This window comes from Rhinopithecus bieti, unplaced genomic scaffold, assembly GCF_001698545.2.
Source record: "Rhinopithecus bieti isolate Rb0 unplaced genomic scaffold, ASM169854v2 scaffold_2432, whole genome shotgun sequence".
Taxonomy (NCBI): domain Eukaryota; kingdom Metazoa; phylum Chordata; class Mammalia; order Primates; family Cercopithecidae; genus Rhinopithecus; species Rhinopithecus bieti.
The window spans coordinates 3,766,971-3,792,772 of NW_016804136.1; the positions used below are offsets into that span (position 1 = coordinate 3,766,971).

A 25,802-nucleotide genomic window follows, 5' to 3' on the forward strand; every position below is an offset into this window, starting at 1 on the left:
TACTGAATTACTCCACCTACCTTATGATTGCATCAAAATTTCTGAACAAAGCTGAGTTCCAGAGGTGAACTAGAAAGTACAACCCTCCTCCTTCCATCTTCAGATAGTGCCCACCCATCAAGCCCAGCTCTCTACTAAGAAAAAGGGAATTTACCAAAACTGAGATCCCTGCCCCTCCCTTTCTTATCCTCCATTCCCCGTTGCTGAGGAAAACCAGCCAAGTACAAGCTCCATTTTTCTTTCTCATCTTCTCTTCCAGGCCTTTTTTACTACTTCCATATCAAGTACATGTGTTGACAAATGGCAGAAATTCACCTTGTACATTTCTGGATTCACCATGAGAGATCGACCCTGAGAAGAGCTTGGTTTGTCCAGGGGTACTTCAATCAATGGCCGGTTTTCCTCTCTCGAGTCAGTTGATGTAGGTGTGAATGAGGAAATGATCTTCCATTCCTTATAAGCCTGAACAACAACAAAAAAGTGAAGACCAACAGAATATGCTTTTGAACTATGCATACAACCTCCCTGAGCTTCAAGGAAAATTAAGCCTCATCGAGGGACCAGGCCTTCAACCCCAACTTTGAAGAAGATACATCCTGTGATCTTAGAATGGATAGGAGGGAGATTAGCTTGCACAAGCAGATATCAGGGAAGTTGTGAAAATTCCCCACACACTAGACCAAGATAGCTAAGAAGCCAGGCACACATGACCACTTCCAGAAAAGAATGCTAAGGGCTCAGGGAGTTATTCTCATTGAAAGAATTTCTACAATCAGTACGGACAGGGGAATGAATCCTCACCCCTTCTCACAACATGGTTAAGAGATGCACGTAAGGTCAGCAGTTAAGACACATGTGGCAGAATATTCTAACTAAATTATTTAACTGATGATAAAGAAAATCCAGTTCTATGATGTGCAAGGTAGATTCTGAGATCAGACAGAAGAAATTTGTATCTCAGTTCTTCCATTTATTAATTATGCAACTTTGAACACATTGTTTATTATCCTGCTCTATAAAATGAGGATAATACTACCCAACTTTGTTGAGAAAATAAAAACAGATAATCAGTGTCAAATGACTAGTACAATGTTTAATAGTTGATATTTTACCCATTTTTTCCTTTACCCAAACCCCAAAACCAAAGTGACTACGAAGACCAGGGGTTGGTAAATTTTTTCTTGAAAGTGTCAAATAATAAATATTCTTATCATAGCAAGTCACATGATCTCTCTTGCAACTACTGAACTCTGTCATTTTGGTGCTAATCCAGCCACAGTCAACAAGTAAATGAATGAATGTGTCATGTTCCAATACAACTTTTATTTGGGAACACTGAATTAAATTTCATATAATTTTTATATGCCATAAAATACTATTCTCCTTTGGGTTTTTTTCTGGCCATTTAAAAATGTGAAAACCATTCTTGGCCCACAGGCCATAAAAAAACTCCAGTAGTCTGGATTTGGTCAGCAGGCTGTAGTTTACAGACCCCAGTAAAACTGAAGTGCCCAGATTACATGCAGAATTTAGAACTCAAAATTCTTAAGAAACTTCATATTTCATACTTTCCTGTGTCTTGTGAGAGTAGCTCTCCTAGCCTTTACTTTTCTTTTTATAAAATGGTGCTACTTGCCATCTATGTAACTTTTAAAGCATGCTGAAAAGGTGAAGTAGATAGAGTTTATTACCTGCCTTAAGTTACTCCATCACTTAAACTATGTAAACAAGGTTAAATGCCTTAAACACTGTCTATTAAATAGGAATGGTTATGCTACCAATCAATTATAGTACTAATCGCCATGTTCTGAAATCATGAAATCACTTAAGTAGTTGGAAGGTTTAAAACGATCTTCAGGACATATTTGTGACTGGCCTCTTTGTGAAGCTATGCATACAACAAAATTGTTTGCCAAGGAAAGTAGGCAGAAGACCCAAGTGCTTAACGTTTGAGAGGATCCTCCTGGCAGGTAGCATGAGACAGAGACTGGCTAACATTGAAAGGGCTAGGGAAACACAGTGTATTTTAAAACAGTTGTAAGAGAAGCAAAAGCTGCTCAGATGGCACACGAATGGCCTGTTTCATGAATCAAACATATTTTATTTCCAAGGTAGGGCCTTTTAGGAGTGCACTTATGTACTTGTAGCAAGGATATAGGCCTATAGCATTTGTGGGAATAGAAGTAGGAAAATTTAAAGTCTTCCAGTTTCTTCTCTTGGTACCATCAACTGTGAAGGAAAAGTCTTAGATTTTACTAGCAAGTCTACCTTTGAGGGGTCTATTCTCTAGGTCAATTAGACAACCCATAAAGGTTGTAGTTTTCAAAGTCCCTCCTGTCCCACTGCCACGAGTATGAAACAAAGGAGGTCCCACTGGGGCAAGGTATAAATGGCAGTCACCCTTCCAAGTCCCCATCGAAGGATAGCTTCAGGGTGACTGGAAGAATGACTTCCTCTCCCCCAAAAGAAGACAACATCCTACAAAAAGCTTTGGGGTGGCCGTTCTGTGGTCCCTTTCACATCTCAGGAGATGGCTTTGGTGATCATGTGGTTCAACAGGTAACAACAAACCCTCTAGAGAGAAGAATCACAAATCAGGCCAACAAGCACCATACCCCTCAACCCACTCACATATAAGCCCAGATAACAGCTGCTTCAAAGAGAGAGCTTGCCTGAAATATAAATGAGATGGAAGAAGAGGTCAAGGAGAGAGAAGAGCTCTCCACAGTTCCCCAAGTTCAAATAGCAATCACTGTTCAGCAGCCTTCAGTTACCTCGAAAGAAACCCCACGTAAGCAGCCAGACCAGAAGAGGCTGGGGATATATGGGACCTGTCTTTCCTCTCCGTTTATGAAAGCATTTCCTCTCATCTGCTGACTGATTCCCTTTGGCCTGGAAGTTGTAAATGATAAATTGAGAGTGTGCTTTGGGCCAGGGAATGCATGGTCACATTGACACCAGGAAGAACCCCAACCAAAGTATTCCCCGAAGTCTTACTGTGTACACAGGATGAAGTGGATGTTAACAAAAGATTCCGTTTGGGATTTTTTTAATTTCAGGCAACTCCCTGAGCCATTGGTGGGGGCACAGGGTCAAGATACCTGAGCCTTCGCCACTTCCAGGATCAAGGTAAGACACAAAACTGGATTTTTCTCTCACAAATAAAGCCAACCACAATTTACAGATCCTGAAGTCCAGAGCTCCTTGAGTTTCTTACTCGCACAAGCATACAACTGGTACTTAATAAAGAACAGAAACAACAAAGTCTTACCCTTCCTCTTTTAGGAGAGCCTCAGTCCAACCATGACCGATGGATGTATCATTAGGAAAAAAAGTTAGTCCTCAGAGGTAAAAATGGTTCCAGGGTTAATGAGTGTGCATCTGATTTTATTAGCAAAATTTAATAGGAAAGGAATGTACATAAGGAATCGCAGTGATATGCTAATTGTGGAAGGTTCTGGAATTCAATTCGCATGCGAGACTTTAAAAGGAAGGAAAATGGAAAGAGATTTAGAACTCAAAGCATCTGAGTTCATCTCCAGGCTCTACCATCTACGTCATAACTATGAGAAATTTACTAATCTCAGTGATCTTCTGCTTTATCTACAGATAAAGGTGGCTCATGTTTATAATCTCAGCACTTTGGGAGGCCAAGGCGGGAAGATCACTTAAGGCCAGGAGTTTGAGACCAGCCTGGACAACACAGCAAGACCATATCTCTATAAAAATAAAAATACATTTTAAAAAATGGAATGAGAGTAATAAAAATACATATAACCTCAGAGGGGTGGTGGAGTGAGACAATGACTCTATACACTGCACAGCGCCTATAGCAATATTATAATAGTTGTGTTATTAAGGCAAAATAACATTTAAAAAATGATAAGAAAAAAGGAAGGACTCTATCTAAAGGGTCAGTTCTGGCGCAAATTTTTAAAGTGTTAAATCCAACAGTGTTCTTGACTTGGGTATAACATAACCCCTTTAAGCATGCATCATGTGCAATGGAAGTCTGCAACAAGGACTGGGACACAGCCAGCTAAGTCCCCAAAGAAGACCCCACAGTACAGTCAGCAGCCAGCCTGAGTCTCCACCAAAAGATGGTGGAAAAGAGAAAACAGTGGCTAGAAAACCCAGGACAATGGCCATGAGTTGATGGCTCTACCCATAATGAACTAAGCTTGGGGAGAAAAACCCACAAGGACTCAGGAGCCAAGTGAAAGCAGTGGACCAATACAGAGGTCACTGGGGGTCAATGTGGGGACTCTTTGGCTGCCACCATCTGCATGGGCTGCAAGCAGTGGTAGTAAAGCCATGCTAGAGGGGTCTCCCATGCAAGGAAGCTGTTCTTGTCCCCCATATTACCTGATCCAGAGGGCAGGAACCAAGCCTCATTTGTCTTCCTGGAATTGTCTCTATCTATGAACTGACCTTACCCAGTTCTGTCATCACAGGGTGGACATTGCTAACCTTGGCTTCATCTGTAAGGCTCTCCTTAGAGCTTGCTCCAACTTGGGCATCCCTGGGAGCCAAGGATAACAGTGGCTAATGAGAACTGTACACTGGCACTTGGGTACTAGAGAGCCAAAGAAAGGCAGGGCACAGGGGGAACCAGCCCATGACACACTGTGAAACAACCCACAGCTAATGTCAGACCCACATCTAAACACACAAAACCTCATACTGAATGAATGATGCTCCAAAACACAAACAGGAGCCTATGATAAACTCCCTTACCCTCAGCTCCAAATTCTCTTCCCCAGAGTGAAGTTCAGCTCATACACAAATATTCATTGTGTGAAAAGAATTAGGTGTGACATACCTCAGAATCAGTAAAAAAGTTGTAAAGGAGGACATCATCAAATTCTAAGCCTTTTGCTTCATAAATTGTTAGCACAAGTGCTAACCCCAGCTCTTCTGGAATTTTCTCCTTTGCCGTTTCATTGGCCACAAGGATTACCTAAAGAAAAACAAAAGAACATCAAATTCTACAGAGAAAACCTCAGTAAGCCTCAGTCTGTTTCTATGGGAGGAAGGTAATGTTTTTAAAGAGAAATGGCCAGCATAAACATGGTCAGGCAGGCCAGGGGAAAGATTGAAACACTTGTTCACTCAGCCATCTCTGGAACTCACCCACTGTGGGACAGGGACTATTTTTAATGCTACCTTGCAGAGTAATTTAGCTTCTCAAACCTTTTTTTAATTGCAAACTATCTTTTATTTCAAAACATAAAATCCCAAGCAGCTCACCTGGTGGGCTCCAAATTCAATGGGCTGAGTTTTCCTTTTATTCCCTCGTAGCAAAATTGCCAAGTCGCTTACACTACAAGACTCCAGAACAGTTGGCTTGGGACCATCAAAGAGGCCAGAATCCCTTGGAAGGCGATCAAAAGATTCTGGGAAATAGAACTGAAGTAAATCTACCACTCCAGATGCCAGATTGAGGATTCCTGGAACGAAATAGAAACCCCAAGTTGGATAATGAAAAACATGGCTGAGTTTTTTGGTTATCTGGGGTGGGGACATGTTTTCCTGACAAGCAGATTTGACCCCTAGAGTATGTATAATTGCAAGCCTGTTTTCAGTTCCCATTTGATTACCATTGCAGCCCTGAGCTCTCTGGGTGCAGTGGATGAGAAGGCAGATATATGTTGCTGTGCTCAGAGAGTTTTGTGGGATCTCCTCCCCAATCTATATTCATATTAGAGAAAATTACCTCACAAAGAAGAGTCAAGGCAAAAATGTAATATAAACAATGAGACCTCGGGAGGCTGAGGCAAGAGAATCGCTTGAACCCAGGAAGCAGAGGTTGCAGTGAGCCGGGATCACACCACTGCACACTCCAGCATGGGTGACAGAGCAAGACTCTGTCTCAACCAAAAAACAAAACAAAACAGAAAAAAAAAAAGAAAAAAAACAATGAGCGCTGTTAGAATGCTCTCATAAGGGGCTGGTATTGACTTTGGTAAGAAAACCACAATTACTTTGTCCTCTCCCATTGGTGCTTACAGAGTCAGAAGCAACATTACCATGGTAAAAACAGTGCTGCATGTGAGCTAAGGACAGCAACCAAGGCCTCCATCACTCTTTTCCCCCAGGTTTATACTCAGTTGAGAAAGGATTACACTAAGAAAAAATGTCAGAGCAGGAGAGGGGATTTTCCAAAGTGATTTTTTCCTGGGTCCCATTTCTTCTCTAACATCTGAAGTGACATTAATAGTGACAATGACTGAATGCCTATCATACAGCAGGCACCTTAAAAGAAAGTCATCCCATTTAATCCTCACAACAAATCCTCACAACAATGCAGTGAGACAGATGAGACAACTGCACTTTTACAAACAGGAACTCTGAGGTCTCAGAAGTTAATAAATATCTCCAAGTGATGGGACTTGAACAAAGACCTTCCTGGGTCTCTCCACTACTCTTAGAGGCCATGTGCCCTTTACTAACACCAGATAGAATACAATGGTCTAGGTAGAACATCATGAAATGGGCATATGTATCCCCATTGCAGTTACCAAATAGTGAAAGGAAAATGTGACTATCCAATACTACTGTTATTAAAAGTATACAATATAAAGCAATAAGTCTAAGGTTTTGGAAACTGCTGAATCTAAGCAAATAAGCTTCTACTGTGGTTCTCTTCCCATTAGGAGTTAGCAGAGACCAAAGATATATCTACATTAACAGGAGAATCAGAAAAGGGAACGAAAGTTGCAGTGGAATCCATTTAAATGGCCTTCTAGGGAACTAGACAAGTAATTTTTTGTGTAGCCATACTCAAAGAATAAAAGATGGTTCAACCATAGAAAGAAATAAAGTGCTGATACATACTATACATGCATAAACCTTGAAGACATTAAACTGAGTGAAAGAAACTAGACACAGAAGGCCATGCATTATATGATTCCGCCCATATGAAATGTCCACAACAGGTGGATCTGTAGAAACAGAAAGATGAGTTGTTGCCGTGGAGTGGGAGGAAGGACACAACGAGTAGTAACTGCTATGGTTATGGGTTTTGAGGGGGTTTTTAATTTCTGAAAATGTTCTAGAATTAGATGATGGTGATAGTTGCACAATCTTGTGAATACATTAAAAAACACTAAACTGCACATTTCAAATGGGTGCCTTTTATGCTATGTGAATCTCAATGAATGCAATAAAACTCCACATTATCAACATGCAAAATTCTCAACAACAGGCCGGGCACGGTGGCTCACGCCTGCAATCCCAGCACTTTGAGAGGCCGAGGTGGGTAGATCACCTGAGGTCAGGAGTTCAAGACCAGCCTGACCAAGATAGCAAAAACTCATCTCTACTAAAAATACAAAATTAGCTGGGGTTGGTGGCAGGCGCCTATAAACCCAGCTACTCGGGAGGCTGAGGCAGGAGAATCACTTGAACCCAGAAGGTGGAGGTTGCAGTGAGCCGAGGTCGTGCTACTGCACTCCAGCCTGAGCAACAGAGCAACACTGTATCTCAAAAAGAAAAAAAAAAGAAATAAAGAAATCTCAACAATATAACATTAGGCAAAAATACCCAGTTGCAGAAAGATATGTCCACCATGATCCCATTAAAGTTTTTAAACATGTAAAGCAATACTCCATATTGTTCACAGATATTTGTAGGCCAAAGGAGGTAAATTTGTTAGTATCTATAAACCACAAACGAAATATTCTAGCATTGGTACCCTGTTATTTAAACTTGTGTGCCTTAGTTTCTCCTTTATAAAATGGGACTGATGCTTACCTCGCAGTGGTGTTATGAAGATTAAGCACAGGTACTATAAACTGTTTAGTGTTGTGCCTGGCACAGAGAGGGGGCAAAACTAAGACACAAATGAAAAGCACCCGAGTGTGTGTTAACTCCCACTGCCTACCACCCTCCCTTTTTTTTTTTCCTTCCCTTTGGGAGAAAACCTGGTTCAGGGATTAATGACTTATAACTGGTGTATTACTTTATAAAGAATGAGCAGGTACTTCCCAAGGGCTTTAATGAAAGTTCTCAAACAGCTTAAATGTTTGCCCTGAAATGTATTCATGTTACGGCAAACTCCTTGAGATACAATTACTTAAAGGTCAGTTGCCACCCAACCACGGCTTAAATTATCAACTTAAGGAGCAGTGGCCAAAATCATACTATCTCTTGTCCATGAGCGTATTTACTAACAAATTCCAAAATACTACCCTTACTTCAACTGTAAAAACCTAACAAGAGCTAGTCTTCAGCTTCAAAGGCAGCCCAAAGTCTGTGCCTAAGCACCCCCAGTAGGCAAGCCCAAGGCCTGGACTTACCTGAGTGGGACCTGTAATTCTGGTACAGCTGGTGGATCTTCTTGGGCTTCCGGACAGCACACTGCTTGTCTACGGTGTTTCTGCTGGCATAGTGGAACAGAGAACGCAGATCGCTGAAGCGGAAGGCCACGCCCTTCATGATGCTCTGGGCCGTGTCCCCCGTGAGGAACATAGCGTTGGGGTCGTTGATGCATTTCATCAGCAGCGCCAGCTCTGCCTGGGTAAAGTCTTGAATCTCATCACCATAGAGCTCGTGGATGGACCATGGGAGCATCCTGAGCTTCGACAGCCTCCGGGATATGTTGTACAGAACATCCTCTTCATCAAAATAACCTTTCTGGGACCTGATTTGCTGATACAGACAGAAGAGGCTGTAGATCTCACTCCGGTCTTCCTTGAAATTGGGGCACCGTTTCCTCCCTAATTTCTTATATGCTTCTTCAGTGAGTCTCCCACAGGGACAGCTGAGGGCCTCAAAAGAACCCTTCAGAAAAGATTTTATTTCTTTCCAAATCAGTGCAGGGTTGTAGGCAGTCCTCCCTTTGGTCATTTTGGGCCATATTTCATTTTTGAACACCTCAAATGTCACATACACCCGGGGGTCACTGTCACCTGTACGCATTTCTACAGCTTTATCCTCCTCACTGTAGTCCCCATCCACCTCAGCCTCCTCCTCATCCTCTTGCCAGCTGGGGATGGTTGACTCTTCCTGTGTGGACCATCCTATGATGGTTCTTTTCAAGCTTCCATCTTCGTTTCTCAGAAAAAATGGTTTGGGCAGAGAAGCATCAAGCAGGAGAAGCAGCTGCTTGGAAGTGACAAACAGAGGAAAGTTCTCGTCCCTCAGGTCCTGGAGTTTGTGAATGTTGGGATCCAGTGGTTTGTAATGACTGGTGGCCTTGGTGGACTTGGAAAGCTCAATGAAATTCCTTTGTACCTCCTGGCATAGGACGTGGTTCTTGGTCACAAAGATCTGATGTAAATGCTCCAGCTGGTGGGGATGTTCTGGTGCACATACTTCTGCAGCTTGGCCGTCCCCTGCTGGCTCCACACTGGCTCCTCCTGCGCAGGCTTCGTATTCCTGCTCATCTATACTTTCTACTGTTTCCACTTCAATAGAACCTTCCTCTTCCTCGTCTTCTTCCTCCTCCTCTTCCTCCCCACCTGGACCCTCTTTTCCGGGTTCCACTTCCAACCTTCTCTTCAGCCAGACCTGTTTGGCCAGCAACGGGCTTCCTGCCTGCTCAGCTTTTTCCCAGTAAACGTGGAATTTCTTCCACAATCTGTATAAGCAGCAGGTTGTCTTCCCAGTGCCACTTCGCCCAATAAGGATGATGGGCTCCAGTGGCCTGGGGTTGAGGTCAATCACCGCGTATTCAAGCTCACCCACCCGGAAGGGGTACTCCACTGTGGCTGTCGTGTCATTGAGGATGTTAAAGGCCATGTTGGTGCTGAAGCTGTGGAACTTCATGATGTTATATTCTGTCTCCACTGCACTGGCTGGGGGAAAGTACTCAGGATTGACATGCTCCCTGCCCTTCTCAGCCTCCGTGTCCTCCACATAGCAGCGGGGTATACGCTTTTGAATTTTCATGTTAGCTGACACTTGGCCTTTATTGATACCCTTCAGCTTCTTCCGCAGGACACAGGACAAGCCCCGGTTGTAGGCATTGCAGATGGCCTTGATGGAATCAGCCAGTTTGCAGTGATCTAAGACGATGTCCCAAATCCGGATGATTTCCGTGTAGATTCGCCCTGATTTCTCCATTGCACACGTGTTCTGCTCCGTGGCAATGATCTTCTCAGGGTTCTCACTACATCGAGGGGAGAAGTCAATGGCAAGCTCCCACAGCATCCGGGCTCCTTTGTCCAGCTTCGCTTCAAAGAGCTGGATGCTTCCTTTCAGGTGCTTCAGTCGCTTCTGCAGGCCCTGGGTCCACTCGCCATTTCCCAGCTGCTGAATGGCAAGGATGATTTTCTTCTTGATGACCTTGGTCATTACCTTACTAGAGAGCTTCTTCAGCATTTCTGAAGTGCACTCGATCTCCCACGTCATGTTATCAAAGTCCTGGAGGCAGGCCTCAATCTCCTGCGTGCTCCAGTCATCCTGATCATCATTGCCCTCCTTCCCTCTGTTATCAGCAGGCACAAGCTGCAAGGCCCCAAGGCCCACCTGAGCATGTCCTTCCCCCGCCTCACTACAGTCAGGGGCCCCTGCACCCAGGGTCAGCTGGAGCTTATCTTTCTTTCCTTCCTTGCCAGCTCCTGCCTCCAGAGGCTCAGAGCTCTGAAGACAGTCCTCTGGGAAAGACGGATCCACTTCAATCTGCTGAATCAAAACCGTGATGTCCCGCATAAGGCAGTCTCTCAGAGAGCATGGCCTAAGAGCTCCAGGCTTCTCCCTGGTCACCTGGGTATCTGGGAGAGTCTCCCAGCTGTCAGGGACTGCACTTCCTTCAGGTAGGGTTCTGGCAGTAGCACCACATGGCACTGACTTGAATGAACCCTGGGACTTGAGCTGAGATGTGTGACCAGGGGCAGTGGACCTTGGGAGCTTCCCCAGGTGGGCAGCAGAGTCCTGCCGGCTCCTCCGCCTGTTCTCCATCAGAGCTTTGTTCCAGGCCAAGAGCAAAGAATCATTCTTCTTAATCCGGTGCCGTGCATCTTTGCCCTCTTTGTTCTTCAGGTTGAAGTTGATGTCAAACTTCACCAGCAGGTCTAACAGCTTCTTCATGCGCTTTAGCATGCCCTTCTGGAAGAGGATGTGCATTAGCGTGTTCCCATTGCTGTCTTGGACATTGGGGTTGAGGTAGTCGAATTCGGTGGGGTTGGACCAAAACAGATCCAACAGATGGTTGAGGAAGCTAAAACCAATGTCAGCTGAAAGGCACAAAAAAAAAAAAAACCCTGTGAGCACTGAGCCACTCTTCTCAGGGGACAGCAGACCCTGGGGTTTGAGAGTGATGCTAGCCAGGGACATCTCAGAATGCTGAACTCCCCCAAAAATCTGAACTCCATTAAAGAACTCAGTGGTTCTCAACCAACGGTGATTTACTCCCTAAGGGACATTGGCAATGTATAGATAGAGACATTTTTTATTATCACAACTGGGGGAGTGTCACTGGCAGCTAGTAGGTGGAGGCCAGGGATGCTGCTAAACATCCTACAATGCACAGGAGAGTGCCATACAACAAAGAATTATCCAGTCCAAATGTCCTGAAATAACCATGTAAGATTCTAGCAAGATCCTTCATATGCAGACTCCTGAAAATGATATAAATAAACGGAAAGTACTTTTCAACTACCAACAGTCAACTCTGGAACTTAAGAATCCTCCATCAACCCACCCTGACCATTCACCATGGTGGTCAGTTCTTCCCATCATGCTACAAGTGAGGGGCCAGGTGACAAGGGCAGGCCTGGTCAAGAAATGGGCCTTTTTCAGATCACTGGTTTACACAAAAGGAAAGACCAGAAAACAGCATCAGTTCTAATATCCAGCTTCCTCCTCAAGGAAAAGGCTGCTTAAAAAACAAGGGCTTACCTTTGATCTCTAGAAAGATGTGGAGTGCTGCATGCAAAGGAGTATCACCTTCCGTGAGAGAAATAGCACGGGGGTCTGCACCCTTGGTCAAGAGAAGGAAAGCCAACTCGAAGTCCTCATATTTCAGACACATGACAAGTGGCCTCTCCTGGCTCTCCTGAAGACCATCAGGCAAGGCTGGGAGAGGGCAGAAGGGAAGGGCAATGTGAGCAGGCACAGCCTGACTCGCCTGACGAGAGAAGGACCGCTTCAGTTATTCAGTTGCAAGGGAAGAGAGCTCATGTTTACCTAACTTCCAAGATCCTCCTGCCAGCACCCATTTTGGGAGGCAAAGGCTTCTGCCAGTAGCCACAAGGTGAAAGCCCAGCTCCTTCAAGCATGCTGTCCGGGAGCCTTGCCCCCGCCTCCTCTCCAGCTCCCCACCACAGGAGCATAGTTCCCATCATTCCCACTGTCCTGGCATGAGGACAGGGCATGAGAACTGAAACCCTGCCTAACGTCAGTGTGAGGACACTTTCTACATCACTTGCTTCTTTATGTGTGTGTGTGTGTGTGTGTGTGTGTGTGTGTGTATAAATAAAATACTTTAAGTTCTGGGATACATATGCAGAACGTGCAGGTTTGTTACATAGGTATACACATGCCATGGTGGTTTGCTGCACCCATCAACCTGTCACATACATTAGGTATTTCTCCTAATGCTACCCCTCCCCTAGCCCCCCACCCCCAACAGGCCCTTGTGTGTGATGTGCCCCTCCCTGTGTCCATGTGTTTTCATTGTTCAACTCCCACTTTTGAGTGAGAACATGCCACAACCCTTGCTTCTACCGAGCTCCTATTCTCAACTGCCATCTTCCCTCACATCTCTCCACCCCAAATCACCTTCTTTTTAGCTCAGTCCACACAACTCCTCTGCATTGAAGTTCCCCAGCCTCCAACCTCCACCAGAAGGCAGACCCACCCACAGTAGATCTGCAGTCTCCTCCACACACTTGCAGCAGCTGCACACTCACCTCTGTGGGGTTGGTTCCTAGCACTTGATCCTGAGATGTGCTCTATAAGTGCTTGCTGAATCAAGGAATAAAACAGGAATTCATGACAGCTGTGGATTCCAGGCAAAGAAAGTAACACTCCACTTAAGGAAGGAGTTTAAAAAAATAAATTGTAGAAGCCACCTCATCTACCTCCTGAAAGCTGTGGACAGAGCCAACACCTAAAGGCTTTGCAAGGTGTGTGGCACTTTGAGGGCTAAGGATCAATGTGCTATTGATAACACACAATGTCTTGTGTGTCACTGTTATATCTTACATATTATGTGTTGTTGATAACACATAATATCTCTTCTCATGAAAGACATTTCCTCATACAGTACGAAGCAAGCGGAGAACTACATAGCCAAAGCACTCTTCTAAAAGCCTGCACACATTAACTCATTTAATATCCAAAACAACCCTAAGAAAGGGGGCCTATTTATTCCCATTTTACCAATCAGGAGATGAACGCATAAATGGCATGCCCAAGGCCACACAGTTAGTAGTGGCATTAGTGGAGGTGTGAGGGACAGAGGTAGGAGGAGGTTGGTGTTTCTAAATCAGCTTGGAAATAAAAGCCAATTCAGCAAGATGTCTGCAAACTCCAGACACACACCCAGCCATGCGTGATAGTTCTCATTAAAGCAGCAGATGCTTCCACCCACCAATTACTTGACTGTTTCTTTAAAAACAAGCATCTTGAATCCCAATCCGTTGATCAGAAAAGAATGTCACAGGAGTAGACAAGGATCCACACAGTATATCCACTGCGAATCAAAGTCTAGCCAGAGGTCAGGAGGAAATGACTGCTGTAGGCTAAACCAGAGCCAAGGACCCTTCACACACCTGATGTTACCCATACAAAAGAGAAAGGAAGTAACTGGAATTCACAAAAAATGCAGAGTTCCTCAAGGGCAACTCACTTACAGGGCAGTAACCTCCATCACTGTTTCAAAACAAGAATATACAGGGTAGACAATAAGGGTGAACTTCATGGTGCCTCCAAAACCAAGGGAAAGGCAGGCAGTGGCCTGGACTCCATCATGTGGAGAATGTGGACAAGTCTCCAACGCTTAGCATCCAGTCACTCTCACCTCCACTGTCTATCAGGCGGCCCAGAAGCTGTTTCTTCCGCTGGTCCCAGGTGCTGAGGTGGGGGATGATGGTACAGATGTCGAGGTCTGAGAAGTTGCAGTCTTTAATGAGGCAATCTCCAAGCGGTGGCTCTCCACTTACTTTGCGGGTCAGCAGCAGAAGCACCTCAGGCCATTTCTGTTTTTCCAATAAGAATTTGAAGACGATGATGGCACAGTCTTGATTAATATCACAGACCAGGTCAGGAGGAATTTCTTTCAAAATAAGAGTAAGACACATTCCAAAACATTCATATGATTTCTCTTCTTTCCCCAATCACAACCCAACATCCATATATAATTAACATGGATTATATAAACAAGTAATTAATTATTTGGGTAATGTTACTTAGCCACTCATGAACATCAGTGTAATGACCTTCAGACTTCATGGGAAGATTAGAAATACCCTATGAAGGGTAGAGACCCTGGCCCAAGAGACAGAAGAATGATGACTGTGTCTTAACACAGAATACTTGAATTCAGAGTATTCTGCTGAGATCAGAAGGGCAAAAGCCTGACTTAAATTTTGCATGATATTAAGAGTGTCTTTTCCTAATAAATACTGAAATACAGAGAGATACTACAGAACAACTAAAAAGTCAAGAGCCATAAGGTAACCATGAGAAGATGGTTTATCTCTTAATTCTTGATTTTTCATCATGATAAACAAATGTTTCCATCTGATCTTTGATGTCTAAAGACAGGATAAAAGTTATTCCACTTCATACTGCTGGTGAATCTTAAGAGTAGAAAACTTGTTGTTGTTGTTGTTGTTGTTGTTGTTTGAGATGGAGCCTCACTCTGTCACTCAGGCTGGAGTACAGCGGTGCGATCTTGGCTCACTGCAAGCTCTGTCTCCTGGGTTCAAGCCATTCTCCTGCCTCAGCCTCCCAAGTAGCTGGGACTACAGGCACCCGCCACAACGCCTGGCCACTTTTTTGTATTTTTAGTAGAGACGGGGTTTCACCGTGTTAGCCAGGATGGTCTCAATCTCCTGACCTTGTGATCCACCTGCCTTGCCCTCCCAAAGTGCTGAGATACAGGTGTGAGCCAATGAGCCCGGCCAAGAGTAGAAAACATTTTAATCAGATCTTCAGCAAGTAGATGGCCAGATTTAGCAAATAAAAACATAGGATGCCAATTAAATTTGAATTTTAGATGAACAACAAATAAATTATTGTATAAGTATATATATGTGCAATATTTGGGGACACATTTATACTAAAAAAATTATTCATTGCTTATCTGAAATTTAAATTCAACAGGGGATTCTGTATTTTGTCTAGCAACCCTACCACTAAGAAAGCAGGGAGATAGAGCAGAAGGGGAGAAAAATCAAGGATTACCTAAATAAGAGCAACTTGATTTGCATTTGCTAGTTTTGCATCCCGTCTTTTCCAAGTTTTCTTAAAATGAATATTCATTTTAATATTTAAAATGTTCATTTTAAAATAAGAAGAAATTAAATATAGGCTAGTCTATCATCTTATTTTAACAGGAATCAAAATAAAAGTGTAAAAGGCAAACTACTTAAATAGGCATTTGCAATTTTTGTCCCCCAGGATCTATTCGCTCATCATCTGGTAACAGCCCTCTCCCACCTTCTGGCACTCTCCGTTGACATATGGATGGGATAGGGTAGCATGTGATTTGGACCTAAGCCAATCAAGAATCTCCATCCTTCTGATCACATTTGGCTGCAGAGGTATACATCACGATCCGAAGTGAAGCCTAGGACATTTGTTCGAACCACTGAGAGAGAGAGACAGATGGGTCCACAAGTCCAGAAATGTGGGACAAGTCAGAGATTAGAGACCTCAATCACATTTCCACAGAGAGTCTGAGATGGAAGCCAACTAGCCGAGAGCTGAGTTGAAAGATGGGCGACAATGGGTCGTAGTGACATTGGTGAGCTCCCTGAAGCCAGCTGTACTTGAAGCCAGCCTGGCATTTTTATTATGAGAGTCAAAAAAGTAACTTTTTTGCCAATTTTTAGCCCATTGGAGTCTGTCATTTTCAATAGGAAGAGTTATAAATAGCCTACCCTATGGCCAGTTAAGGATACAAAGAGGAAAAAAAAGGAAAAATGAAGACAGAAAACATCAAAAGGTTGGGTGGATTAGAGACCCACTCAACTCTGGAAGACAGTTGAGGGAGAGACCTTCAAGAAAGGTACAGAGAGTAAGAAATAAGAGGAAAGGGGAAAGTAACCAAGCCAAAGTGAGAGAAAGAAGAACCCACACCAACACTTACAATACCCTACAGAGAAACAAAGGAGGCACAGGAACATAGTCCATAAGACACAAACGACATTGGAGAAGCAGCATTCCCATCACATGGGCTCTTATGAGATTTTTACCAAATACCATTAAATAAGGTTTTATTTTCACAACCCTAAATATAAATGAGGACAGTCTTCATGGGCCGTGGATCAAATGACATTAAGTCCAAAAACCAAAGGCTCCCTAGATGTGGTTTGTACAGAATGTCTACATCTAATAGATCCCATACAATGTGGCCCCATCCTAGAGTGTGTTTAACAGGTATGCTGGTTATCTTTGACTCACTGATACCTAGGAAAGAAAGGCTGACAACCTAACTCATCTCATCCCATCCTAACAGCTAATGAGTACTAGCATTTTAAGTGCAGGACATTAGACTAAGTGTTCTATATCCATTATCTCATGAGGTTAGTCCCCTAGCCAAGGCAAGGGGATGAAGAAACTGAAGCTTAAAGAGGTTAATTAATTGGCCTAAGGTCACAGATCTGGTATGTGGTGGAAACAAGACTTGAATGCTAAACTCCAAGCCTTAAATACTATCATCTGCTGCATACCCTGAGTATTTGAGGTTTCTCTGGCCATGCCTTCCTGCTCTCTTTGTAAAATGGAGACATCTCAGCCTTATGACATGTCCATTTTAAAAATACTAAATTTTACCTACTTAGAATTTCTAGAATCTTCCCAAATTATTTAAATTTTTGTCATCTAAAGTTCTTTTCAGGAAGTTTCCTGATTTCCCCATAATGAAAAAGAACATTCAATTCTACAATAACTTTATACTCCAATATTAGCCAATATGTATTGAAGAGAGAAATATCTATAGTATTTTTTAAATGACTGTATATGCAAATAGTATTTATAGAAGGACACATAAAAAACTAGTAACAGGTTGTTTCTGGGGATGGGATTTAGGGGTTGAAGTTCAGGGGTATGTAATAGATTTTACACCTATTAAAAAGAATGCTCTGTACTGTGTGAATGTTTTACATGTAGATACATGATCTTTATTTTTTAAAAATAATTTCTGAACAGATATTAGAAAAGAATTTTAATGAACATAAATCATCACTTTTAACATAATTGAATGTTGTGGAAAAAATTACCTTGCAGAGTAGAAAGGAGGCGCAAGAACTTCTGAACTACTTCCTGCTTCAGAAAGTTTTTATGCAATAACCGGTTTCCTGAGTTCATATACTTCACCAGCTGCTCCAAGACCTTCCTGAAAATGTCGTTTTCACTAGTGGGTCCATCACCATTGCTGAATCCTACAAAACAGCACCAGGTAATGCTTCTGAATACAGAAATTGCAGCTGTTACCGACTGCAAAAATAACCACAATTATCCAACCTTCCATATATTCACATGCTGTGCAATATGACTTTGCCACTCCTCCCATCAAGAAGTGGAGCCTCTTTCCCCTCCACCCTCCCCTGATTCTGGACTAGCTTCATGACTTGCTATGACAAATAGTATGCAGTAGATGTGATTTTTGTGCCAGTTCTGAGTCTGGGCCTTCAAGAAGCTGACTCTCTTGAGGCTCTGCCTTCATCATGTAAACAAGTCAGGCTAGCCTGCTGAGATACAAGAGACAACATAGAATAGGAAGGAATCGGCCTAGTTGTCTAAACTGAGGCCCTATAGATGTGAAAGAAACCAGCCAACATCAGCAAAGACTGCAGACACTTGAATAAGTTCAGTTAAGGCCGTAAGAACAGCCCAGACTAAATTGCTGACCTGTAGGATCAGGAGCTAAATAAATGCGAGTTGGTTTTTTGGGGTTTTTTTTTTTTTTTTTTTTTTTTTTTTTTTTTTGAGACGGAATCTCACTCTATCGCCCAGGCTGGAGTGCAGTGGCATGATCTCGGCTCACTGCAACCTCTGCCGCCGGGGTTCAAGCAAGTCTCCTGCCTCAGACTCCCGAGTAGCTGGGATTACAGGTATCTGCCACTGCGCCCAGCTAACTTTTGTGTTTTTAGTAGAGGGTGTTTCACCATCTTGGCCGGGCTGGTCTTGAACTCCTGACCTCATTACCCACTCGCCTCGGCCTCCCAAAGTGCTGGGATTACAGGCATGAGCCATCACACCCAGCATGCTTGTTGTTTTAAGCCATGAAATTTGGGGTATTTTGTTATGCAGCAATAGATAACTGATACAACAATTCAGGGAATGATAGCAGAAAAAGATGGCTTAGCACACGGCAACATCTAACTACATGTCAGCCACCCAAACTTTTATATCTTATTTGCAAGCGGAAAAGGCCAAGTAAGGAGCCATCTCTCTGGCCGAGGAAGGGAAGATAGTATCTTTTTCATTCAACTTATTTGATAAAGTAGTCATGATGAGAAAACACCCACTGGCTGGGTGCGATGGCTTACACCTGTAATCCCAGCACTTTGGGAGGCTGAAATGGGTGGATTGCTTGAGCTCAGGACTTCAAGACCAGCCTGAGCAACATGGCAAAACCCCGCCTCTACAAAACATATATAGGTACACACACATATACATATATATACACATATTCATATATACAAATAAAATACAAAAATTTGCCAGGTATAATGGCACATGCCTGTGGTCCCAGCTACTCAGGAGGCTGAGGCAGGAGGATTGCTTGAGCCCAGGAGGTTGAGGCTAAAATGAGTAATGATTACACCACTGCACTCCAGACTGGGCAACAGAGCAAGACCCTGTCTCAAAAGAGAGAAAGAGAGAAAAAAAAAGAGAAAGAAAGAAAGAGAGAGAGAAAAGAAAAGAAAAAAGAAAGAAAGAAAATAGTCACTGATGAAGCGTTGGAAAAAAAGACAAATTTTTTTATTAGGTATCAATAACTATTCTTAATTAAAATGGAATCTTACTGAACAGATAAGGGAGCAGGACTGGACATTTATTTTCACACCAAGTGAAAAGAGCCTGGCCCAGAGTAGCACTATCATGGTTGTGAAGAGACGAATGAATGTTCAATGTCATGTTCTACCAGAGTGGGAATACTTTAAAAGAGACAGGCTATTTGAAAATAGGAAAAAAAATTAAGAGCATCCTTCAGTCACGTTCCCCAGCAGTAGACACTAGATTTGCTCATGATTTTTTAAGGAGGAAGTTTATTAAGAAGGAAGACCAGTAGGGGAGTAGGAGAAGCACAATAAGGGTGAGAGAGGAAGCCAAACTCACGTATGCACTCAGGCAAAGTCCCACAGAGGGTGACCTCAGCCTGATCCCACAAGAAGGCTCTGGAGTGTGAGTCACACTTCAGAAAGGTCCCTCTGCAAGGCAAAGGAAATGGGCTTTCATATTCTCACATCTATCAGTCGCTAGCTACAGGCTGCCTTTGGACAATATAAATTCCCAGACATTTCTGGTTTAAAAAGAAGCATGAGCAAAACAGTCGCTATAAGCCCAAAGGCAGTCCCTTGAAAACAAGCCTCGGGTGCTGACTTTTCAAACTGCACACACACCAATGTCAGGGGGCACCCAGAAATGGTAAAAGGGATCCAAGGGAAGCCAGACAGAGCTCTCCAACATCTGCCACACCTTCTGACACACATCTGAATTACATTTCAATAAATCAAGTCAGAACACCAGAAATATACACACATCCACTTCTGGGGCAAGTACTCATTGCCCACTCTAATCAAGAGACGTTCAGGTGCCAGGCAGAAAGAGGATCCACTATAGCATCATCCTCCAGAGAACAGAAAATGATAATCATTTGGCAAAGAAAGACCCACATCACCTTAGCTGGAAGCTCACTGAGATAGAAATCGTGTATAGTAAAGCAATATCTGGCTAGCATTCCTGGACTTTGCCCTCCCATCTTCATCATAAAAATACCTATGAAGACACAAAAAATGATGAAAACTCACAGTACAGAAAAAAAAAAAAAAAAAATAGGACCTTTAGTAAAAGATAAACTTCCTTCACTATCAAGCTGATGGAAACTTGCTGCTTGTCTGCCTGATAAAATCTTTGCAAAAACATCATTATTCCCCCAGGAAAATAAGTTTAGTAAAAAACTCACATGAAAATGAACAGAAACATACTAAGCTCAACAAAAGAGACAATTAGATGCAGCTGCATAATAAATACATGATTACATGGTTCAGACTTGTTAAGAAGGCAGTTATAGATGAGCAAAAGATTCAAACATCAGGAAAGAAATCAGAGAATGATACAGATGGAAAGTTGCTAAATACTGACAAATGGTATCCCTTGGTAGGAGGTCTGTGGGTGACTTGTTTACTTCACTGATCTTTTCTGATTTTGTTTCTAAATTTCCATTAAGCTTAAAAAGAGTCAAAAGAAACATCAGGAAACAAAGTTGCTTATGCATTATAATCAAGAGTTTTTTAAAAGATGACTACATAAGTACTGAAAAACAAAAGACTGAATACAAATGTGCTAACATGTAATTACAATAAATTTGCTTTTACATAAAACTATACTTTTACAAATTTTCAACAATGACCACATTTAGCAAATACAGCAGGTCCTCAAATAACATTCCCTTCAACAGTTTCATTATAATATGGATGAGAAAACAAATTGGGTCCCCACCAGGGACACTGTGTGGAGTTTGCATGTTCTTCCCATCTTTGCATGGATTTCCTCTGAGTACTCAGGTTTCCTCCCACACCCCAAAGATGTGCATGATAGGTAAACTGGCACGTCTCAATTGTCCCAGTCTGAGTGAGTGTGGATGTGAGTGAGTGAGCCCTGCAATTGAATGGAATCCTGTGGAGGACTGGCTCCCACGTGGCTCCCTGAGCTGCCAGAATAAACTGGCCACCTTCAACAGTGAACTGGAATAACTGGGTAAATAAATATCTTACTTGTTTTTACTAACATTTCTTAAATGTATGTATAGCTCACATTTATTTCCATGTTTAATATTAGATCTTTATTTAGAAGTTTGGTGACATTTTAGTGACCAAAACTATGCCCTAAGAACTTAACTCTTGTTTGTTATCAATTAACCTATGGTAAAACTGGTTTTGTTATACATCATTTTGCTTAAAGTCAGTTTCCAAGAACCTGTTAATAATGTTAAGTGATGACTTACTGTGTATATATGCAGATTTGAAATTACAAATTAAAAGGCTCTTCTGAAGTTGCAACCATAGTCAGAAGCAATAGAAAATAGAAATAAATTATTTCAAAGGAGGTTTCATTTTGTCCAAAATCTTTTATAAGGTTTAAAAGCAAAACTGTTAGGTTTTATTATACACATTTTATCAATTTAAATTTACATTCTCATTGCATTTTATAAAATAAAATATAAATATATAACTAAAAATGCGTGGAGTAAGACTAAATGACCATATCACAAATACATTAATTTTTTTCTGGCAGGTACAATTACAGAGAATTAATAGTTTCTTTTCTACATTTCACAAATTTTCTAAATATATAAAAAGATTGGTTTTATAAAAAGGAAGAAGTATGACAGACATCCTTTAAGTCAATACCCCACGCCTGCGTTAACTGAAAACAGGTACTGTTCTGGTGCTGAGCACAGCAGAAAGCAGCTGGCTCCCCACTGGAGGACCAGAGAGACGAGGTTTCAGAGGCCTGATGTAAGCTGACTCGAAAAGGCCAAGAACTAGTAAGTCAGAGAGAAGATCACAAACAACTGTGAGGAAAACAAAAGGCTCCAATCTTGTGGTTCTTGGTCCTAAGGAAAGTGCTGAGCAGCAACAGCAGGTAGAGAAAATGGACATGCTGCCATCTGGTGGTGGCTGTGAAAACTGGATAAAGACAGTTCTGTAATCTTGACTATTTAGGACTAAAGCCTTGCTCCTCAAAGTGGTCCCTGGCGTGCCCTGGCAGCTAGTGAGAAATACAGAATCTCAGGTTCTGCCCTGAATCTGCTGAATCAAAAGGTGCATTTTAGCAGGCTCCCAAATGATTCGTGTACATGTTAAGATGGAGAAACACTGGTTTAGAGAACAGCAGAAATATTTAGCAAGACCCTTTATTTCTCACCTAGATGCCAAAGCAGCCCCATCCTAAGAGATAAGGACCACTGTTATCAGCAAAATGGGGTACAGCAAACTTGAGGAAGAATCAAGGGAGAAAGTATCTTTCATCGTGGTCTGTAAAGTGGAATGTTCATTCATCTGGGTGTAAAACAACTCATATCCTAATGTTATTTTGTACTCAGGACTATAGATGCGAAAAGCAAATGTTAGGCACAGGTACAGCTCCCTAGCAGCAGCTCTTCCTAAAGATCATGCTTCCATCTGTCCCTTTAATGGATTAGGATGGGGAAGGATTAAGGTCCATAAAAAAAAAAGTGGATCCTCCTTCATTCCCATGGCCCTGCGCCTCCTCCTTTGATTCTCCCATAGTCTCCTCAGCTACTGTTCTGGATAGAAACACCTTCTGGGAGCTAAAGTCTAAAGCTACATTATCCCATACATGGCCACTAACTTACATAAAATTACAGTTAATTAAATAAAATTAAATGTCTGGTTCTTCAGATGCATGAGCCACACACATTTCAACCGCTCAACAGTCACATGTGATGAGTGGCTATCATATCAGACAGAATAGGTGTAGGACATGTCCATCATCTACGAAAATTACACTTCATGGACATGGTCTAGAAAGATCCCCCAGCCCCCTCCTTAGTGGGGCTTTAAACTTTGTGCGATCGGTAAAATCTTAGAAACAAAATGTATGCATGTAACTCTGTACAACTCTCTGGATGTATAAAGGAACAGTGATATTCAGTATATAATTTCATTTGAAGATCATCACCTATGGAGTTCACATAGGCTTTAGGCTTCTCCATGAGTTCTACTGCTGGGCCAGGAGCCATGGCTCACACCTGTAATCGCAGCACTATAGGAGGCTGAAGTGAGTGGACCACCTGAGGTCAGGAGTTGGAGACCAGCCTGACCAACACAGTGAAACCCCATCTCTACAAAAAATACAAAATTAGCCAGGCATGGTGGTGCATGCCTGTAATCCCAGCTACATGGGAGGCTGAGGCAGGAGAATCACTTGGACCCAGGAGACGGAGGTTGCAGTGAGCAGAGATTCTGCCATTGCACTCCAGCCTGGGCAACAAGAACAAAACTCTGTCTCAAAAAAAAAAGAGTTCCACTGCCTAGAATACTTTGGGAAATGTACGACTCTACCTTGCCAGCCCTTCCTGATTAACTTATCCTCTTTATAGATTTTATTTTACTAGTTCCTTTCACTCACGTTTCTCTATAGTCTTTCAATATTCCTCTAGCACAGCAAGAAAATCTTTGTGGCCAATGGTCTGGAAAACTTTACAGAAATCAAACATCCAACAAGTTTACCACTGAGTATGGAAGGCTTTAGGCTTGACTGCATCCACTACAGTCACAGGCTACCTGGTGAGCTGAATGGCAAGGCTAGAACAATGCACAGTCCTCTCATGCATGCTTTTCTACCAAGCAAGTACAGGTGAATTCTAATGAGTGAAAAGGGGACACGCTGAGATTCTACCAAGTCTTTTCCCTTGGTTCCAAACCCGGGTCACATTTAACTGGTGAAGGAGAGAGAAAAGAAGCAAGAGCAAGAACCTTGCCTCAGAAGACAAAGCATTTTTAGGATTAACAGATATTCAAGGATTGTATTAAACAAGGAAACTAAAAAAAAAAACCTAAAACCTTAAAACTAAACCAACATGAATGACTTAGGTCAAAGACTTTAACACTAAATGGAACATACACAATATTCTAAGAACTGAGATCAAAATTAATAGAAGATAAAATTTGCAGGCCAGCACAGTGGCTCACATCTGCAATCTCAGCACTTTGGGAGCCCGAGGCAGGCAATCACTTGAGGTCAAGAGATCAAGACGAGCCTGGCCAACATGCTGAAACCCCGTCTCTACTAATAATACAAAAATTAGCCGGGTGTGATGGTATACACCTGTAATTCCAGCTACTCAGGAGGCTGAGGCAGGAGAAACGCTTGAACCCAGGAGACAGAGGTTGCAGTGAGCCGAGATCGCACCACTGCACTCCAGTCTGGGCAACAAGAGCGAAACTCCGTCTCTTAAAATATATATATATACACACATAAACATATACATATATATGTTGCAAACAAGTCAGCCATTTTCTACCACTAAGTAGTAGTTCTTCTTTTGCTGTTATTTTAAAATCTGAAAATTCACTGACCTGTTTGGCTACTTGCAGTTTCTCAAATCATGGAAACCATTCTGAAACTGAAATGATATGCATAAGCTCTCAAAAAGCATTCCACAATAATCTATTCATTATACTACCTCACAGAAGAAATTAGTATTCCTAAAACAGGAGGTCATTTAAAAACTAAACACGGTATGTCAAAGCTTTGAAAGAACACCCGTGAAGAGGGTGGGAAAAAAAGAGGGCTCTACCCCTCTCTCCTGTTCTCACAGTCTCCTAGAAATGACACCTTTAAAATAAATAATTAAAAATTAAAACATAAATGGGGAAATGGAGTTGAGGGAGAAGTGTTTTAAAAAGCAGCTTTAATCTCCCTCACATAAAACTTTTCTCACTCCGGCAATTGCAATAATCTACAGCCTGACAGACTATCTCCGACCCCAACACATGCCCTCTTCAGGTTGCCTGCAATTTGCTGCCCACTTGCACATTCAAGGGAGGGAGTGTTTCTAGGGAAGCACATTTAAATAACTGCAGGAAATGCATGCTAACCAACTATTAAGTATTAATCAATCTAGCCCTTCAATCATAAATACAAACCATCCAAAGATCAGAAGATAATTAGGGAAAAGGAATAGCACAAATGAGAAGCAAGAAAATGAGTCAGGTCAGGTACGGTGGCTCACGCCTGTAAGTAATCCCAGCACTTTGGGAGGCCGAGGCAGGTGGATTACTTGAGGTCAGGAGTTCGAGATCAGTCTGGCCAACATGGCAAAACCCAGTCTCTACTAAAAATACAAAAAGTAGCTGGGTGTGGTGGTGCACACCTGTAATCCCAGTGACTCAGGAGGCTGAGGCAGGAGAATCGCTTGAACCTGGGAGATGGGAGGTTGCAGTGAGCTGAGATCGGATCACTGCACCCCAGCCTGGGCAACAGAGCAAGACTCCATCTCAAAAAAAAAAGAAAATGAGTCAACTAACCCCAAAAGTAACATTAATAATTCAGGGAAGAAAAGAGAAAGTTTTGCCGGAGTCGGTGGCTCAAGCGGCGGCCGGTGGCTCAAGGCCGTAATCCATCAGCTTTGGAGCCCGAGACGGCGATCACGAGTCAGGAGATCGAGACCATCCTGGCTAACACGGTGAAACTCCCTCTCTATAAAAAAAAAAAAAAAAAAAACAAAAAAAAACTAGCTGGGCGAGTGCGGGTGTCTGGTAGTCCCAGCTACTCGGGAGCTGAGTCGGAATAATGGCGGTAAACCTGGAGCGAGCTTGCAAGTGAGCGAGATCCGGCCCACTGCACTCAGCCCGGGCGAAGAGCGAGACTCCGTCTAAAAATAAAAAAAAAAAAAAAAAAAAAAAAAGAGAAAAGAAAGTTTTTTTTTA

The 25,802-nt window shown here is 42.6% G+C and overlaps 1 protein-coding gene across 2 annotated transcripts in view; it reads right to left on the reverse strand.

Moving 5' to 3' along the window:
- The window catches only part of TRANK1 (tetratricopeptide repeat and ankyrin repeat containing 1), a 122,041-nt gene that overhangs the window by 19,583 nt on the left and 76,656 nt on the right, over positions 1-25,802 (reverse strand). For both annotated transcript variants that reach the window (XM_017866557.1, XM_017866561.1), the window contains 7 exons: positions 17,397-17,558; positions 13,970-14,224; positions 11,845-12,021; positions 8,301-11,180; positions 5,251-5,450; positions 4,823-4,960; positions 316-462 (listed from right to left, as the gene is read on the reverse strand). In XM_017866557.1, coding sequence (XP_017722046.1) covers positions 316-462; positions 4,823-4,960; positions 5,251-5,450; positions 8,301-11,180; positions 11,845-12,021; positions 13,970-14,224; positions 17,397-17,558 — 3,959 coding nt within the window. The remainder of the gene's footprint in view (positions 1-315; positions 463-4,822; positions 4,961-5,250; positions 5,451-8,300; positions 11,181-11,844; positions 12,022-13,969; positions 14,225-17,396; positions 17,559-25,802) is intronic.